Source organism: Palaemon carinicauda, chromosome 6, assembly GCF_036898095.1.
Source record: "Palaemon carinicauda isolate YSFRI2023 chromosome 6, ASM3689809v2, whole genome shotgun sequence".
Taxonomy (NCBI): Eukaryota; Metazoa; Arthropoda; class Malacostraca; order Decapoda; family Palaemonidae; genus Palaemon; species Palaemon carinicauda.
In genome coordinates this window covers 98,546,752-98,567,793 of record NC_090730.1, presented here as the reverse complement: position 1 = coordinate 98,567,793, position 21,042 = coordinate 98,546,752, and the positions used below count along the sequence as shown (strand labels likewise).

Sequence of the window (21,042 nt, the reverse complement as noted above, 5' to 3'; positions counted from 1 at the left end):
ATTACACATGCAGATATCTTAAATTTCAAGTATATAAATGATAAACAATTATCAGAATTCATCAACAAAAATACAGTAAGCAGCAGCAATGACAAATCAATAAGAGAATCTTCTCGTTATTAATAAAATAATAAAGACGAGCCCATACACTTGCTCCTCACTAAATAGCAAAAGCTAATACTTGCTCAACACGATACAAAACCAGTGTATCATACACGAAATGAAATACACCATAATTACTGAAGAGCCATACACTGCTCTTCCAACATATCATAAACATCCACAAACACAATTCATGATCCTCGAGGACGACCATCGAACTCTGTACGGTAACGACCACAACAGTGTCGATGCGACAGCCACTTCGCTACCACCGAAGAATATCTCTTCAAAACTGGTAACCATGGTTTGGTCACCATCTCGACCTCAGGAGCTGGGTTGACAAGTGACCCACACTAGTTGTCTCAGAATCATCACCATCAACTAGGTGATACTCCAAAACTGTTGCTCCTGTTCGTTCTCGACTGCATCACGAGAACCTGTCCATCTGGCTTCCCAAACCTGACTGACTCTTGTCACTCACAACCTGACCAATGTAAACAAGTCTTCCGCCTCAACAAAGAAAAGAGGGCAGTTGAAAAAAAAAATGAAACTAGGTTGTTTCAAAATAAAACAACCTAACACTCTCGAACCAATTAAGATGAGAATCAGCAGCTGAAGACCAGACAGAAGAACAATATTCGAAATAAGGTAGGGTGAAAGAATTAAAACACTTCTTCAGAACAGATTGATCACCGAAAATCTTTAAAGACATTCTCAATAAGCCAATATTTTGGGCAATTAAAGAAGACACAGACCTAATGTGTTTCTCAAAAGTAAATTGAAAACACATCTAAAATTATAAAAGAGTCATATGAAATTAAAGAAACATTATCAATACTGAGATCCAGAGGTTGAGTAGCCACTGTTATTGTCATACTTAAAGACATACTATGAGTTTTGTTAGGATTCAACTTTATACCCCTTAATTTGCACCATGCACTAAGTTTAGTTAAACATATATTTAGGGACTCAGCAACCCCACATTTACATTCAGCAGATGGAATTGATGTAAAGAGAGTAACATCTTCTGCATATGCAACAAGCTTGTTTTGTAGGCCAAACCGCATGTCGTATGTATATAAGAGGAAAAGTAATGGGCCAAGAACACTACCCTTTGGAACACCAGATATCACATTCTTATACTCACTATTTTGACCATCAACAACAACTCTTTGAGATCTATTATTTTGATATTCAACAAGAATGCTCAGAAACGACCCATCCACTCGCTACTGTTTGAGTTTCATTTTTTTTTCTTTTTTCTATTGTACAGAATTGGAGATTATGAGAAGGGCATCACATGCTCCAAGGCTTTTACGAAAACCAAATTGAAAATTAGGGAACAGGTGATTGCCTTCAGTAAACCTATTAAGACGTTTTGTCAAAAGACGTTCAAGGACTTTAGATATTATGGAAGTTATGGGAAATGGGCGGTAATCAGTTGGACTTGAGGTACCACAAACATTTACAGAGTGGAGTAACATTATCAATTCTCTGACAAGTGCTAAATACAGCTCTTCTTGCTAACTTGCGCAAATTATGAGATAATTTTCGAGCTAAGAAATCTGCATCTTTATAAAAAACACGAGAAAAATACTATTTGGGTCTACACCTCCCTAAGCATCAAGGCCCTTCAACAAAGCTTTAATTTCACGAGATCAAAAAGCTAAAGATAAATCTTGTTTTAGCCTCAGGAAAACAAGAATTAGGAAGTTCGATTTTCTCATTATTCTGCTTACTGACAAATACATCATCCAAAAGGGTTGCCTTTTCCTTTGGACAGTAAGTGACCGAACCATCTGGTTTAAATAGAGTAGGAACTATTGCATCTACAACAAAGAGTACAGATTTAAGGATAGTCCACCACTTTTGCTCCTGGGTTATACCAGAAAGGGTTTCTTTTATGGTTAGATTGTATTCCTTTTCAGTTGAAGCATGAACTCTCTGAGCAAAAGCTCTAAGCTGTGTATAATTATTCCAGGTCAAATCTGATCTGTATCCCTTCCAACGATTATAGGCCTCTGCTTCTCCAAATAAGCACAACTATAATCATCATTGAACATTGATTTGTCCTTGACTCAGGACCTTAGCACATGAGAAAATGCAGGAAAGGAGCTGCTCCAAATAGAATAGAGTCAAAGATTAATGCAGATCACATACCAAATATCTGAGGGAGTATGTGAGACTCAAAATTTGCTCTATTTTGTACAGTATACAACAAAACTCGTCATACCTGGATTTTCGTTTGAAAGGCACTAACTAGCAACTCTTACTTTCTCCACATTTTTAATGAGACTAGGTTCCGGCGATGACGAATTTCGAAACTTCGCTCAGTAAAAGATACAGTTCATTAAGCATGATTTTAGAGAATTATTGCAATATTTTTTTTTTCAAAATATCAGGTAGACCATTATTGAGAAAGTAATAAAATAATCTTCAACTATTATAAAAAAAAAAAAATACTGAGTCTGACCATTCAGCCATCATAATAGTATATTTAACGTAATGAACGTCTCGGAGATGAATAGTTGAGAGCGGGTTCTAACTGGCCCAATAGCAGTCTCCCGGTGACACACACAGTCTCTGAAAGCACATCCACTTGTTTAGACATCTGTCACATGATTGGAGCTACCCAAATGCAACCGAAAACTAGTCAAGTGGTATTTCACCAGATTTTCAGAACTCGACGAAACAACTGTGCATATGGCTAAAACAATGCAATGGAGAAAGATTGAAAAGCCATCCTCGTGATGAGATCCCCCAGTTACACAACCACAGAAGGAAACAAAGAGTTAACTAATTTTTATAACCAAAGATTTATTTTCATAATCATTCTCCTTTCTTATAAGTCAATGCTTATCATTTTTTTAAGTCTATGTGTTAGGAAATTATTTGTAATAGATTGGTTGACATTATTTCCAAAAGGAATAAGTGACACAGACTCAATTACTAGATATTAATCAAATCTCTCTCTCGCGGCCCGGATAAAGACGTAGTCGCAGTCGTGTAGGTTCTTGGGCGTGAATTGTCTGGTCCTGTCCTCTTATGTTTTCAGGCATGACGTCTATCTCAGGTGATTCAGCTTAGTGCCATCAGTAGTTGCAAAGAAGAACTCGGCCGGGACTGTAAGCACCTCACTGTAGACCTTCTCCACAGGGGAAGGTTCACCATCTGCATGGGGAGCAGTGAGAAGGCCAAGGAGGAGCCATGGGAGTTGAGCATTCCAGTGTTCGTCAATACATCTCGCCATCAGGGCTGCCTTCAGAGTGTGATGAGTTCTCTTGATCATGCCATTTGCTGTAGGGTTGTATGCCGTGTTGCTGTGGATTGTCGTTTCCATCAGGTTTGCAAGAGAGAGCCAGATCTCTGACAAGAAGGCCGAACCTCAGTCCATTGGGATATCGTCGGGGACACTGAAGCAGCTGATCCAACTCGACAGGAGGGCTTCGGCGCAGGCATGGGTGGTTGCTTCGGACATTGCAGTCGCTTCTAATCATCTAGTGGAGCGGTCAACGATCGTCAGGAGGTATCTTGCAGAACCTGAAGGCAGCAGAGGTCCCACGACGTCCATGTGGATGTGTTCGAATCGTCTCTTGGCATGGGGAAAATTGCCGACTTCCGACTCAGTATTGTGGTTGACCTTACTCGTCTGGCAGTTAATGTAGATTCTCGCCCACTCATGGGCGTTTTTTTTTATCCCTGGCCAGATGAATTTCTTGGATAGTAGACGGGCTGTAGTGCGACCCGAGGGGTGCGATAATTCGTAGATGATGTCAAAGATCTTCCTTTTACTGGAAGCCCCAACCCAAGAGACAATTCGGACACATCCACATGGACGTCATGGGACCCTTGCTGCCTTCAAGTTCTGCAAGATACATCCTGACCATTGTCGACCAAGTATGGTTTCCCCAGCCAGGCCGAGGAGAATATCCTTCATCTGTAGTGTTGATGTTGTCACACGATAGTCCTGGTCCTCTGTGTCGCTCTGCTGTTCTATGGCGAGGAGAGCGTAGTCGATACCCAGGTGGACTGCATTGATCTTGATCTTGGAGAGGGCATTGGCGACAGGGTTCTTCTTCCCCGGTACGTAGCTGATAGTGCAGCCAAATTCTGCGATGGCTGACAGGTGTCGTTGTTAGGGAGAGGACCATGCGTCTGAAGATTTCGTGAAAGCGTGGATCATGGGATGTTCCGTCGCGATGGTGAAAGGGGTACCTTCAAGTATGTATTTAAAGTGGTGGATGGTGAGGCAGATGGCGAGGAGCTCCTGGTTGAACGTGCTGTACCTGGTTTCCGTAGGTTTGAGTTTCTTGCTGAAGAAAGCCAAGGGCTGTGGGTAACCGTTGATGATCTGTTCAAGGACAGCACCGCACGCGACGTCGCTGGCGTCGGTTGTAAACTTTAGAGGGATGCTGTCGTTGTGGTAGACCAGGGTTGTGGCTTCAGTGAGGGCGGCCTTCATCCTGTCGAAGGCGTGTTGCTTCAGGGGACCCCAGACGAGCTTCTTGGCTTTTCATTTCAGAACGTCGTTGAAGGAGTCAGGATAAGGGCGATGTCAGGGTGAAACCACGGTAGTAGTTTATCATCCCCAAAAACTCCTGAAGGTGCTGGATGGTCGTGGGGGATGGGAAGGTTTTTACGGCGTCTACCTTGGTCGAGGTGGGGTTCACGCCCGCTGCGGATATTTGATGTCTGAGGAAGTCCACCCTCTCGGCGCCAAATGTGCACTTGTTGAAGCGCACTATAAAACCATTTTCCTAAAGGCGTTTCAGCACAGCACGGATGTGTCTCCACTGGTCCTCTTTCGTCCTGGAGAAGATTAAGATGTCATCCACGTAGCAGACACAGAACGGAGGGTCCCCCAGGATGCTGTCCATCAATTGTCGAAACGTGGCCCCAGCATCGCGTAGGCCGAAGGTTGAATACGAGAAGGTGTAAGAGCCGAACGGCGTTATGATGGCAGTCTTAGGCACGTCCTCTGGGAACACAGGAACCTAAAAGTATGATTTAAGAAGGTCCATTTTAGTAAAACTTTTTGCCCCATGAAGGCCGCTGGTGAGGTCTTCCATGTTGGGCAGAGGGTAGTGGTCTGGCGTTGTGATGAGGTTAAGGTGCTGGTAGGCATCCGGTTTCTTCACGTTGTGGAGAGGAGACACCTAGGGACTGGACACCTTCTTGCATATGCCCATCTGTTCCATGTCTTCGAAGGCACGCTAAGCATCTCTCAGCTTCTGCGGCGGGAGGCGTTGGAACTTGGCGTGCGTGGGAGGTCCCATTGTGTTGATGTGGTGGTAGACCCCGTGCTTGGAGGGGGACCCTGGCGACTGTCAAAGTTCCGGCTTGACGATATGGGGGAACTCCTGAAAAAGGGCGGCGTAGGGCTACGATAGGACGGCGGAGATGGGTGTGATACCAGGACCAGCTCTTAGTGGGTGTGTTCGGTATGTCCCAGTATCAATGACGCGTTTCCCTACAACGTCGAAGAGTAGACCATGGTGAGCCAGGAAGTCTGGGCTCAGGATGGCGAAGGGCCAGGAGTAAAATCGGCCAATGATTGAGATGTTCCGTTGGCAGCGATGAGCCAGGGAGCATCAATGCTATGCGCACAGTTTAGGTCTGCCTGTTGGGGAAGAAATGTTGACTGCATACATCTGGTATTAACCATAAGCCTACGATTCGATACGGCGTCGAGGATGTAGAATACGGTCTTACCGTGATCTGCTACTGCGACTACGGTTGATGTCGGCAGTGGCTGGTGTCAAAATTTCTTCGAGAACTTGCAAGGGGCCCTGCTCTTCATTACGTTGCTCCCAAACTTCTGGTGGTGGAAGCACCATGTCTGGTTTGGTCTCTGGTTCTGCTGTATCGACTGCAGAGGTTTCTTCTTCATCAATGCGAAGATTTCGTCATCGTTAACAGAGGGCGCCGCCGAGGATTCGAGGGATGAGCAGCTGAAGGATGATGAGGCCCCAAGCCTTGGAAGCTTCATATAACTTCTGTGCCCTTAACAGGAGGTCGTTCATTGGCAGGGTGTCGTTATCGGTGAGCTGGGCTCTCATGTCCTGCGGTATGCGTTGAAGGAATATTTCGGGAGATAGGCTTATCTCACGTCGTCGTTAATTGGCATTGGTCTCGGGCAGCATAAGAAGTCCAACCAGTTCATCCCACGCTCCTACGGGAGAGCTGTCGCCCATGGGTCTATTGCTGAGATCAAGGACCTTTTGTGCCCTTGCCGAAACGGAAAGTGAGTACATATTAATTAGTTGGTTCGTAGGTTGTCGTAGGATACCTGACCGGAGTGAGCGTCAAGCCATGCAAAGATCTTGTCAAACACCTCTTCAGGGATGGAGGTCAGGACGATGTCAGCTTTAGCGCAGAGGTCGTTTAGCTTGGCCACCCTGAAGAGTACGTCCGCCCTCAGGAACCAGGAGGCGGTGTTGTGCTGTGGGAATGGTGGCAGCTTGTCTTTGGGCACAGCTAAGTGGCTGCTGGGCACGATGGGCTGGGTGGTTTCGTCATGGTCAGTTGATGCATCAGGCCAATGGCGGGAGCTGGTTATGTCAAATGTACTCATCGTTACTGCCTCACGAAAAACTGAAGTGTGATAAAGCCAAAACATATTGTTCAGCGTTAATGGCAAAAGGAGATATACGAAGGTAATGCAGCCGTAATCAGTCCGCTAATGGCTAGCCAAAATTGCTTTGTGTTACCAACATCTCCGGGGTCACCAGTTATGAGGACAGCAAGACGAGTGGAGAGAGACTGACAGTTTACCAAACTTACAACAGTCACTATATTACAGAGTGCGGACAGAAAAGTAGCCCGGAAGGGAAACTGTTCCGACCGTCAAAATCATGGTGTTTTTTATACAAAACAAATTAACAAATACTAAGGTGGTAGCCTAAGGAAATATACAATATTATTCATTAAAATAAAGCTCTCAAAAAGTGCAACATCATGATACAAAAATCCACTGCGTGGAACAAATAATATTACAATTATCAAAAAAGTGTCCAAGGCTGGAAACACGACGGGTAAAACGATGTCCTTACAATGCCTTTATTGTTAGAGACAACTTATTAGACACAACTTGTTAGATACAACTTCGTTAGACACAACTAGTAAGGTTTAAATGGATCAGTTTGCCTCTCTTCGCCTTAATCTTAGGCGACTTGAACTTTGCGCTTCTGAATATATGATTGTTTTCAAGCATATACAGTAGACCTAGGAAAGCAATAAAGGTAATATTGACTATGACCAAAGCTACCAGTATGGCTTATAATAATCTATTGTAAATTTCAAAGCCACGACCCTAATTAACTTTTCCTTTACACACAAAAGGACATAAGCAAAATTTGAAAAAAAATAATTTCAAATTCATATATAAAATGCATAAACTGTTACTATTAGATTATAAGACTAAGCTTAAAATTCCTATCTTGACGCCGTCTTTCTCAGTTTCCTTCTATCCAAACAGACATATCCACGAATTAGTCTCACAGAGTCACAGTGAACCAAGGGATTCGTGCTAGACTAACATTTTTTTTTTTTTTTTTTTTTTGAAGTATTATTCTATCACGATTTTGTCAACGATCTGATATTTTTTCAGTGATAAAATTCTACATAACAATGGAGAAACTTTGTCTCATCCATACACGTGTTTACAAAGTAAAATATAAGTTTTGATACTAACTCGCATCTCAAGAACCACTTTCGTCCGATGCAAAAATAAGCAAAAGTATCCCCAGTTTGTTGTATACTATACAACACATGATGTTACCGAAGAAACGCCGTCGATCTAGCTGCAAAGGATGAAATCGGGAGCCTCGTGAAATTTTCTGGAGCATTTTGAAAAATTATATATGCATTAAAAATTATCGTATATTTTCATATCTATATTTCAGAAAATCTGATGTTTTCATATATCAATTTCTGTTAAATAATCTCTGAATTCCCAAATACTTTTTAACAAATTTTCATCTCCATATCCTTTATATTAAACTGTAATTTTAAGAATCAATGTAGACGTGAAGAAGGTCCAAGAAGTGATCCGAAACACGTGTTGACACCAAATAATAAATGGCAAAAAGTAACTCTGTTTCTGTTGTTATCCTGAAAACTATATGTAGGACAGTTTGTCCGAAGAAAAACTATCTTCTGTTTTTGGACACCACTAAGACATTGTCTATTCATTATAAATGCAGACTAACATGCAAAGTTTCAGTATTCAGAAGTGGCAATGCATGGATAACCTGGATAGAAAGAAGGGAATTTAGGAGGCAAGAGCCTTCAAGCAGTTGTAGAGAGTAATGGCGTTCCAGATGAACTGAACTCAGGGACCAATGTAGTCTTCAAATATGGAGCTTATGAGGGAGCGAGTAAGTTTCATGTCCTAAGCAGCGTTGCACCTATAATGACAGTTTTAAAAGCTCTGCATCAACCACTGTGCACCCTTGCAAGCTTCATCTGGAATGGAGAAAGAATAAAAACGGTATGGATAGGAGGGCATAAAATGTTTTATTGCAGAGAAAAGGCAGGGTCATCAAGTCCACAATTTTTTTTATAAGGAAAGACACCGTTCCAAATGAAATCGCGTCCAAGTGCAATACAGATCACATACCAGATTTCTGAGGTATCGTGTAAGCTTCACAATTTAGTGTGCTTTGAAGAAGAGATGGTATCCTTAGGAACTGACATTGGCCAGGTTGCAAAGCATGGAATTGGGGCTCCATGAAATTCTGTGATAAATGATTCATGTATTTAAAAATGATTTCAAAATTTCATATTTATATTTCCTAGAATCCAAAGTTTTTGCTTACAAATTTTTGATAAATAGGTTCCGAATTTCCAAATTTTTTGTGTATCATATTTACACCACCATAATATTTATATTGTGTAATTCCAACACTCAATTTTTTTGTGAAGAAGGGTCATGAAGTGATTCAAAACATGTGTAGACACCAAATAATAAATTGAGAAAAGTAAATGTATATCTGTTATTATCCTGAAAATTATCTAGAGGGCAGTCCGTCTCTAGAAAAACTATGTGAGATTTTTGGACGCCAATAAGACATGGTGTATTCATTATAAACGTAGAGTAGCATTTCCAAGTACCTTCTTCAGAAGTAAAAAGGCATAAATAACCTGTATAAAAACACAGAGGATGCTTCACCAATGGGAGAATGCTGGAGCCAAGAACCTTAAAGCTAATGTCGAGAGTAATGCGGTTTCAGATGAGCAGGATTCAAAGACCAACGTAATGTTCAAATATCGAGCTTCTGAGGGAGCCAGTAAGCTTCACGTCCTAAGCTTCACGCCCTACATTGCACAAATGAGGCTTGTTTCTAAATTTCGACATCAACCCGTTTGTAACCTCTATAGCCTGAGCGGCATAGGAGAAAGAAGAAAAATGTCATACATAGGAGTGCAGAAATTGTTTCATTGCAGAGAAAATGCAGCGGCATAGAGACCACAATTTCTCAAAAGGAAAGGTACAGCTCCCAATGGAATACTGTAGATTCGAAGATCGATTCAGATCCCATACATAAGTTCTGCGGGAGGGTATAAGTTTCACAATTTAGTCTAATTTGAATAAAGGAATAGCGTACCATAGTAACCGACATTAGTCTGACTTGCAAAGGATGGAATCGGGAACTTCATGAAATTCTGTGAAGACTTTTGAAAAATGATTTATTTATTAAAAAAGGGCATATCTATATACGGATGCAATAATCATTTTGTGGAAAATAAGACAAGTATTGATATATTTTGTAGTGTTTTGGATATTTCATATAATGATTCCTGTCACAAATCCATAGTTTTTGAGTTATGGTGGGTCGACTACCATTACTGGAAAGAGAGGGCTATCAGCTACGTATCATCATAAATTACGTTCGAAACATCTTAAAATACAGGGTATTTTCTACAGTAATTGTGTTGACATTTAAAATTTTGTGATAAATAATTTATGTATTTAAAAATCATCTCTATTTTCGTATTTAAATATCTATAAATCTCCGAAATCCAAGTATTTTCAATAACATTTTCACCACTATAGCCTTTATAACAAAGTGAAAAAAAAAAGCAACAACTTAATGTATTCCTGAAGAAGGTGTCGACATGTAATGATAAATGGTGAAAAGATTATTTATTTCTGCTGTTATCCTGAAAACTACCTGTAAGACAGTCCATCCGGAAAGAAACTACCTTTCATTTATGGACACCACTAAGACATTGTTTATTTATTATAAACTTAAAGTACCATGCCCGAGAACCTTATTAAGAATTGGCAAGACATAGATAACCTGGATGGAAGCACAAGGAGAGAATGCTGGAGCTAGACTTCAAGCTGTTGTGGAAAGAAATGTGGGTCCAGAGGAACTGGATTCAGGGACCAGCGTAGTCTTCATATATGAAACTTTTGAGGGAGCGAGTAAGTTTCACGCCTGAAGCTACATTGCGCAAATAAGGTCAGATTTGAAAGCTCTGCATCAACCCATATGCAACCTTGGAAGCTTGAGGTGCATTGCAAAAGAAGAGAACCTCATAGACATGAGTGCAGAAACTGCTTCATTGCAGAAAAATGTGTGAGCATCGTGACCACAATTTATCATAAGGAAAGGCGCCGCTACAAATGGAATCGAGTTCGAGATCAATGCAGATCACATACCAAATTTCAGAGGGAGCGTGTAAGCTTCACAATTTAGTCTGATTTGAACACGAGATGGCATTCCTTAGGAACTGACTTCAGTCTGGATGCAAAGGATAGAATTGGGAGTATCCTGAAATTCTGTGAACAATTTTGAAAAATCATTTATTTATTTAAAAATGGTAAAATTATGGAATGGTGCTATAAACGGTTTATATAAGACTGCTTTTATGTAGTTTGTGGTGTTTTTAACGTATTTGATAATGATCTCATGAGAATATCCATAATTTTTGAGTTATTGTGGATCAACTACCATAATTGTGTCGATACTTGAATTGACTATTTTAAACTGTGTGTCACCAGTCACCATCATATAAAAACAAGTCATCACAATGAGAAACAGTTACCCTAATCAAAACCGAGTAACGGTAATGAAATACTGTCAAAACACTGAAGCTTTTGTTTGCCAGGACTTCAAGGCACATAGAAAACGTGGCTTTCCATCCCATTTTCTATGTAGTTCGTAGTAATGTTTATTGTATTACAAGTACTTCCTTAGTTAATTGAGCTAATTATTTATTTATTGGTATTAGCTCTGCTGTATGATCGCTTCGCTGGCGATTGTAATTATCTCATTACTCTCATGTTCTGGCAAGCGGAACACGTTTCGCTAAGCGCGTTAGCTCCGTACGCTAGTATTTCGGCGTTAACAATTATCAAGTATACAAAATTAAAGGGGCGAATACACATTTAACAAAGGGTTGAGTTGTTTCTACGCGCTCCAACGTATGTTCGAACTTGGACTTGGCCTCCCTTTTCATGATTAGACTAACGATTCTACCCAAACCTTTTATAATTAACATGATCAATAACATAACTGCTATGCTTATATTGTATATTCCCTTATTGAAAACGAATAATGAAGAGGTTTAGAATATAAAACGTTGAACCCTCCATTCTGTTCGTACAAGTAACTTACGGCAAAACATGATCTGTCAGTATTTTTGTGGATTACCGGGTAAAAGGATGGTCATCTGTAACAAGAAAACAAAAGAAGTAAAACAAGTATTTTTTCCTTCTACATCTTTATCTTCGTTAATAGAGTATGTATGTATGTATTTATAGGATTGTCTTGCCATATGCAAGACACGGGGCTCTGCCAGAAGTATATGGAATTCAAAATAGTGTATATGAAAAGATCTATTCACTTATGTGAGCTTCAATGTCCTAACTATAATGAAACCTACAAATATTATGATAAAATTTCATATATATATATTTTAAAGAATCCCTAATTTTTATTTATCTCTTTTTGTTAAATAGTTTAAAAATTTCCATATATTTTTGTATAAAAATATCACCACAATAACCGTTATATTAAATTGTAATTCCAAAATTTGATATATTCTCGAAGAAGGGTCATGAAGAGATCCAAAACACTTGTCGACATCAAATAATACATGGAGGAAAGTAAATTTATTTTTGTTTTTATCCTAAAAACTATTTGTAAAACACTCTGTTCGGAGAAAAATTATCTTCAAGTTTTCAACAACACTAAGACATTGTTTATTCATTATAGAAGTGGAGTAATATGTGCAAGAACCGTATTTAGGAGTGGCAAGACATGGATACCATGGATGGAAGCACAGAGGATGCTTCACTTAGCAGAAAATGCTGGAGCAAAGAGACATGTGTGGCATCCTAATAATAGATGGAAAAAAGTAAATCTATATCTGTTTTTATTAAAAAAAACTATCTGTAGCACACTCTGCCCAGAGAAAAACTTTCTTCGATTTTTGGAAGCTACTAAAATTTCATATATATATATATATATATATATATATACAGTATATATATATATATATATATATATATATATATATATATATATATATATATATATAAATATTTATATGCATATATATATATATATATATATATATATATATATATATATATATATATATATATATATATACAGTGAAACCTCTACATACGATTGCCTTTACAAATCTGACGTAGACCATACGTGATCATAGTTTCTTTGTTTACGTCGGTAGATAGCATCACGTTGGAGGGACACCAGTGAGCGTTGCGTTCGTCAGTTCTCTGTTCTCGTGCACATTGTGTGGTTTTACTCTGTTCTGTCCGTTACTAACAGTGCTTATTATCTTCCTTTTTTCACGTTTCATTTTTTATTTTACTTATAATCATGGATCCTAAGAAGCTTGGTTTCGGTACAGGTATTATTAGTGGTGAGAAAAGGAAGAGGGCAATGCTTTCATTAGAATTGAAGCAAGAAATTATAGAAAAACATGAGTGATCTGGCTAAACCATATGGCCGGAATATATCTACGATCTCAACTATCATCAAGCAGAAGGCAGCCATTAAAGCAGTCAAACCAAGTAAAGAAAACTAAAATGTAATTGAGTTAAAGTGATGAAAATTAAAAATCATAAAGAAAAACAAACGTAAAAAAATATAAAATATAAAAATTTTATAAAAATAAATAAGCAAAGTTAGGTTAAAGTTCACATAGTGTAAGTTAGAGTAAGTTACGGTACGTTATCGCAGTCACCATCTCTGCCTCCTCGCCGACCGTCCGTCTCCTGCGTAGCAAAGCCTTCACCTGCGTTGGCCTGTCTCTAAGATAAAGTGACAATAGAAACCCCTTTTTTATTTATCCTTTCCTTATAATTATTCTCTTCTACATTTCTATTAAATAATGCAATTGTATTATTGTTATGTGTAATTATGTGTAGTAATTTATTAATGAGTTTTCATAGGTTTTGGGGCTGTAGAACAAATTATACAAATTACAGTGTATTCTTATGGGAATAATCGCTACAACATACGATCATTTTATCATACGAACCAGGTCCCAGAACGAGTTAAGATCATATGTGGAGGTTCCACTGTATACATCATCACCATCATCATCAGCCATTACTAGTCAACTACAGAACATAGGCCTCAGACATGTACTTGCACATGCATCTGTTCATGGTCATTTTGTGTTAGTCCATGCCCACGAACTATCTTAGTTGTTCAATCCACTGTGCTCTGTTTCCTTCCTGCTTCTTTTACAATCTGTAGGAAACCATTCTGTTATTTTGAATGACCATCTATTGTCTGTCATTCTCATTATATATCCTACCAATGTTCATTTTTGTTTATATGTTGTTACAATATATTTCATTTTCTTTTTTCTCGTGTGCATGTTGATCTTTTTCTGTCTCCTAGTGTTATTCCCATCATTATTCTTTACATAGCTCTCTGAGATGTAACTAGCTTATGTTTCAAATTGTTTGTGAGGCTCTAAGTTTCTGTAGCATAAGTTAATACTAGTTTCACCATTCCATTATCTTTTGTTTGACTAATTTAGGTCTCGTGTCTTGCACAAACACTTACTGGCTGTCCTAAATACTTATAATCATTAACAATCTTTTGAGGTGCCTCAATAACACTTATTTGTGGTCTCTCTGCATTTTCACTGAACATTATCTTAGTTTTACTCATCTGTATTTATATTCCTATATGTCTTTTTTCTCTATTCAAATCTAACATATTTTGTAATTCCTTCCATTATTCACTAAACACAACTATGTTAATAATTCCTATATTTTCCCAATATTAATTCTTCAAAACTACTTCTAGCGTGCTGTGAATTATTTAAGAGAGATGCAATCTCCCTACTAACTTCTTTTTCAAAAGTCATTTTTTTTACTTTATTTATGTAGCTTTTATATTCCTGTACTTCCTGTTTAGATAACTTTGAATGTTTTGCATAAGATTCTTGTAATCCTTGCTTTTTAAAGTGCTTTCATTACTGCTGAGGTTTTGACTGAATGGAAAGATTTGTCATTATTATTATTATTATTATTATTATTATTATTATTATTATTATTATTATTATTATTGTTATTACTTGCTAAGCTACAACCCTAGTTGGAAAAGCAAGATGCTGTAAGCCAGGGGGCCTCAACAAGGAAAATAGCCCAGTGAGGAAAGGAAACAAGGAAAACTAAAATATTTTAAGAGCAGTGACATTAAAATAAATATTTCCTATATAAACTAAAAAAACTTTAATAAAACCTGAGGAAGAAAAATAAATAGAATAGCATGCCCGAGTGTACCCTCAAGCAAGAGTACTCTATCCCAAAAGAGTGGAAAACCATGATAAAGAGGCTATGGCACTACCCAAGACTAGAAAACAATGGTTTGATTATGGAGTGTCCATCTCCTAGAAGAGCTGCCTACCATTGCTCAAGAGTCTTTTCTAGCCTTACCAAGAAGGAAGTGGCCACAGATCAATTACAGTGCAGTAGTTAATCCCTTGAGATAAGGAGAATTGTTTGGTAATGTCAGTGTTGTCAGGTGTATGAGGACAGAGGAGAATATGTAAAAAATATGCCAGAATATTCCGTGTATGTGTAGGCAAGGGGAAAATGAAGTGTAACCAGAGAAAAGGTCCAATGTAGTAATATCTGGCCAATCAAAGGACCCCATAACTCTCTAACGGTAGTATCTCAGCGGCTGACTGGTGCCCTGGCCAACCTACTACCTAGTCTATAAATGCCATACATAGTGGTTTGACAAGGTCTATATCTTTTTCTATTAACTGTTTAATTACATGAATTTAGTCAGGTATTGAATACCCACTTCTAAAGTCTGCATGCTCTCGTTGCTGGTTTCAGGCACGCGTAGATGTGTCAGGAAATGAAAAGGCAGATTCACTGGCAAAGAGTTCTTCAGCAGAGTTGCTAAAAAGGTTTCCCATTCTCTGTAATGATTTCTTACCAGGAATTAAGAATTCTATTTATAACAACTGGCAACAGCATTGGGATAGTTTAACCGAAAATAAGATAAGAAAAATTGCGATTGCTATATCCCCATTGGAGGTATAATGGGGTGTCCTAAAATGGGAGACTACTTTTTGTCATCTCCGCATTGGTCACACTCGGATGACACACGAGTTTCTGCTGGCTGTCCAACACCAACCATATCGCGACCACTGTTTGATACCCTTGACAGTGAGGCATTTGTTGACTGAATGCCCCACTTATATACTACAGAAAGTAATGGTTATCTGTTTGACGCTCGGGGTGAGGATGGCAGGTTCATCCTTGCCAAGATCCTTGGACATGATGTGTCGTACAATGCTAGTGGCATTTTTAAATTCTTTATCACAAGTAGGTCTTCTTGATGCTATTTAATTTTTATAACATATTTACTTCTCTGATTTTAATTGAATATTCTTTAAATCTTCATTTATAATAAACGCTATCGGCGTCAATGACCATAAATGTCAGGATACCAGGAACTTCAAATAATTCATTCTTGGCTGAATACACTCTAGCTGTCTTTCTATTTAACCTTATATATATATATATATATATATATATATATATATATATATATATATATATATATATATATATATATATATATATATATATATATATATATTATATTACGGATAGTAAACTTACTGGGCGGTAATTTGCCCGGTCTTTCTTATATCCCTTTTTGTTAAGTATAATAATAGATTTTTTTTTTTCCAAGCTGTAGGCATAGGGCATATTTGGTTTAGAGTTCAGAGAGTTTCATCACTATGAAATCTCGTCCATCCCTTATTAAATCAATTGTTAGCCCATCTTCTCCTGCTGCTTTGCCTCTTTGTTTGCCTTTTAATGCTGTCTTTACTTTTCCTACTGTCACGTTTTGTAACGGATTAGGTATATCATTAATTCTATTGCTGAAGGTATTTTGTATATCATTATTTTATAGTATTATATAGAATACCTCTGCAATTTTTATCCCTTCGTCTCTATTGTGGTCATATTTCTATTTTCGTACATTGAATCAATCATCTGTTGGCACTTTGTTCCAAGATGCTTTTTCATTTCTTTATGGTTTCCTATATTTTGGTCTGATTGTGTTTACAAATGTCTAGGCTTTTTAGTTGGTTCATGGTTTTGTATAGTACAATTAGTTCAAATCTCTTCTTTATTAAAATTTTGGTGTTTTTTATTAGCGTTCTTGAACTTGAATAGGAGATTTTCCATCCCTTGTTCCGCTTCTTATATAAATTCTTGTAAATTATTTTTTTTCCCCCTTTTTTTTGAGAGGAAATTTCATTAAGTTTTTTAAAAACAAATTTTTTTCTCTCATTTCTCAGATCTAAATTTTTGTCAACACTTTTAACTCTTTTAACACTGTTACATGATAACTACATTGGCCTTTTCATTGGGAATAAACTTTAGTTCCTATTTTGTTTCTTCCTTTGGTCTTATCCATGTCCACATTCTAGGTTCCTTTCATTAAGAAAGTGTTTATTATTTTAAAATTGTTTCTTTTAGAAAATTCTACAACCATGTTTCCTCTGTTGTTCCTTGTGCCTACACCAAATTTATATACTGCTGATTCGCCTTTCTTCTTTTGACCTACTTTATTCTTGAAATAACCAAAATCAAAAGTAAATATAGTCTCATGTTTTTCATAGATATCTCCAGGTCCTCATATATGGTTTCTATTTCTTCCACTACACAGGATGTTTTTGTTGTAAGCGTTCGAATGAACCTTAGTTTATAAATATATATATATATATATATATATATATATATATATACATATATATATATATATATATAAATATATATATATATATATATATATATATATATATATATATATATATATATATATATATATATATATATATATGGGAACTATTCTAGAACCAACCTCTTGTTCGGTTTAAAAGCAAGTTACTGAGGTAATCATTGGTGATCGAAATAATGCAAAATGTACGAAAATGTATATACTCAATAAAAATAACAATTCAACAGTAATACCAGAAATAAATGACTCGAAATTTAAAACTGAATTAGACCTTAGTCTTAAAACAAAATGATATTTCAAAAATTTTGCAATCAATTTTTTTTCACTAGAAATTAATCTATGAAAATATTTAATTTTGACAACTAATGAAAAAATTTACACTTTAAAAATATGAAAAATAAACCATAATTACACTAACATATAATCAACTGTTATTCTTACGACTTTCGGGCTCCCACAACGTTACCGAACAGGTAAGCAAAATTAAATGCACTCCATTTAATTACCTAATCTCACAGGGCCGGTCACAAAAACCAATTAGTTTTTACAATGTAAACCATACTTATAAATACACTGCACTTCTTTCAACTCAAACCACAAAAATTCCAATATTTGAATGAACACTATACACTTTTGAGAGAAAACACTCTGCACGTTTGAGAGGAAACGTTATTCACGTTGAGAGGAAATACGTAGTGGCTGGATAGATACTGGTGAGAGGACTGTCGGACGTTGGCTCTTTCGGAAGGTTAGGCTGGATCTCTCCTAAACATATGAAGGCCCTACATATATCATTCATTCTTGAATCTTCCAGTTGAGCATTCTCGAAGCGCGGGGGTATGGCTCTTGTGCCGTCAAAGTTGCTAACTTGGCAGTTTGAAAAATGGTTTTATCGCCACCTGACGAAGCAACCCTCTCAGCTAAGTTTTAGTCCAGAACCTTCATGCAATTTCCAACCATGTGTAAACACAATGCAATCCTTAGCGTTTATGCCTTATGTTTTTTATATATACCTTTTAATAAGTTACATAAGACTTCGTAACCAAACTACGCAAAATAAAATTTTTATTCTTTAAAAAAACGTAAAGTAACATATACGGAATTGAATGAAAATATAACTAAATGAATTACACCAGTCCTATATAATTTAAATACATTTACTTAATCCTACATAAGTGGAACCTTACAAGCTGGCTATACATCTCTTAAATACACACATGAAATACATGAGTAAAATAATCTACTCTCATGTAGACCAGCTTTGTAAGATAGCTCCCTCCAAAAAGATTATTCCAGGCCTGAATCCACCGATTAAGCCTGAGATAGATAATCTGCAACCAGGTTCTCTTTAATGAATATATGCTTTACATTAATACAATATGGTTGCAAACATTACGATCATTTACACCGTTTTGCACTTCAGTTTCAGTAATTAAGCAAAACTGTTTGACAAAGAGCAACCACTTTGTCCAAAGTGTAGTTGCTATGACAATTTATGTAAAAGTAAATGACAAAAGATCATATCATTTTCACAATTTCAAATATCACTTTGACAATATCGCTTTGACAGCTGAATACGCAAAACTCTTTGACGGTTAGCAATATCTTTGACAATCACCAGTTTAGTTTGACATTATCTCTTAAACTGAATGACAATGTTCGGTAACCTTTAACATTAGGTTTCAATTCATTTTAGGCAATTTACGGATGGCGGAAAAAAGGAATATACGTTTCTATGATTAATCTAATGAATAATCTGTCCTTCACTGTATTGTCCTTAGAAATTTTCATGCATATAAAAATAAAAGGGGTAAATAAACAAGATAACAAAGAATGTTCAACAAATACAGCTAAACAATATATGTAGTTTGTGTAAAGTTAATAAAATCAAGGTAAAGTACACCTTTTTGCACTTCAGTTTGAACAATGAAGCAAAACTGTTTAACATAGAGCATCCACTTTGTCTGAAGTGCATTCACTTGTACATTTTATGTAGAAAAAAATGACAAAAGATCATATCATTTTGACAGCTTCAAATATTGCTTTGACCTAGCTGAAAACGCAAAACTCTTTGACGTTTAGCAATATCTTTGACAATTATCAGTTTAGTTTGACATTATCACGAAAACTGAATGACAATGTTGAATAACATTTAACAATATGTTAAATTAATTTTAGCAATTCATAGAGGGGAAAAACGACTATACGCTTCTATAAGCTATTTGATGAATAATCTGTTTTTCATTGTACTTTACATAGATATTTTATAAATATAACATAAAAGGTGTAAACGAAGAGATAACAAAGAATATTTAACAAATGCAGCCAAAAAAAATATGTAGTTTATGTTAAGTTATTCAAATCAAGTGAAAGTCCTTCGCATTATCTGATCATTTAATTGAATGGTTTTACATTGCATATACATACATAATGAAAAAACTTTCTACTGTCAAATATCCTCCAGGTTTACACATTTGCGGAATTAGTATTGGAATGATTGTAATTAGTCTCAGAGTTTTGATGTTATGATATTAAAAGATGCATTTAATTTCTCAGTTTGCAACCTTTACCAGAATCTCTTCAAAGTCAGTCTTTCTCTTCAAGCTGTCCTAACATTGCATACATCATTGAAATGTTCTTGATTCGATCTTTAAGGACTGATAATGCATTTGCAATAGGATTCGAAAATGGAGAGTGGGGATTCAGCTTTTTAATATTTAGATTTGGAAAGTGTTCTAAAAGGTTTCTGTGGAAAGAGGCGTTATCCATCAAAATAACCGTGACAGGGTTGTCGCATGCCCTAAGAATGGCTTCCAAGGACGTTACGAAGTCGGTAAAATATTCCTTCTTAACGGATTGATTATAAGTTTCATGATACACTAATCCACTTGTATTGGAGATGGCAGCAATGAAGGTGATGTTGTTACCACGTTGCCCTCCAACAATCTTATGAACCCTTTGTCCCCTGGGAGCTCTACCATAAGTCCTGCTCGTGTATAGGTTGAAACCCATTTCCTCTACATAAATCCTTTGCTCTCGCAATCCCTCTTCATATATATAGTGAGCAAATTCTGCGCGTTCCTGCTTTACTATCTCTGAATTTCTTTCTTGATGAATGATACGACACATTTTATAGGTTATGAACTCCCCAACAAGAGCTCTTTTGACGGTACGATCTGAATCATGAGGCTTATCAGGAAACACTTCTTGTAAGGATTCATTCATCGCACGAACACTGAATGTAGGTTTATCTTCAATCTGCATTACTAAATTATCTAGAGCTTCGTTATCAAGTTTCTTTGCCCGTCCACCTTCTTTATGTTGACTCTCTATATCCCTTGTTCTCGGAAATTTTCGAACAATTTCATATGCAGTAGTTTACTTGATACCAAGGGCATGTACTACAGACATAGAGTCTTCTTCCTTTTCGTATACGCAACTTATCCTCTTCCCATCCTGACGAGTAACTCGGTAATTCCGGCGTGCCATTCATAAAATTCTTGAGGAGGCCCGGGTGCATATTCCTGATGTCTGGATGGAAATAGACCCTCTCGGATATTAGAACCAATCATTTTGTAGCGGTGACGTCGTGAGACTCCGCCCTCCTAGCGCTACCACGTATACGCTTTTCTTAATTCTTGCAGAAGCACCAGTTATATTAATCTTA

The 21,042-nt window shown here is 37.1% G+C and overlaps 1 protein-coding gene across 1 annotated transcript; it reads right to left on the bottom strand.

Annotated features, from left to right (window-relative positions):
- Positions 1 to 19,961: 19,961 nt before the first annotated feature.
- Positions 19,962 to 20,639, bottom strand: LOC137643162 (uncharacterized). The gene has a single exon (XM_068376015.1). It carries the CDS (start codon positions 20,637 to 20,639, stop codon positions 19,962 to 19,964), a length of 678 nt encoding a protein of 225 aa, XP_068232116.1.
- Positions 20,640 to 21,042: the final 403 nt, after the last annotated feature.

Coding starts and splice junctions, on each gene's coding strand:
- LOC137643162 (XM_068376015.1), bottom strand. CDS start 20,639: ATGCAGATTGAAGATAAACCTACATTCAGTGTTCGTGCGATGAATGAA.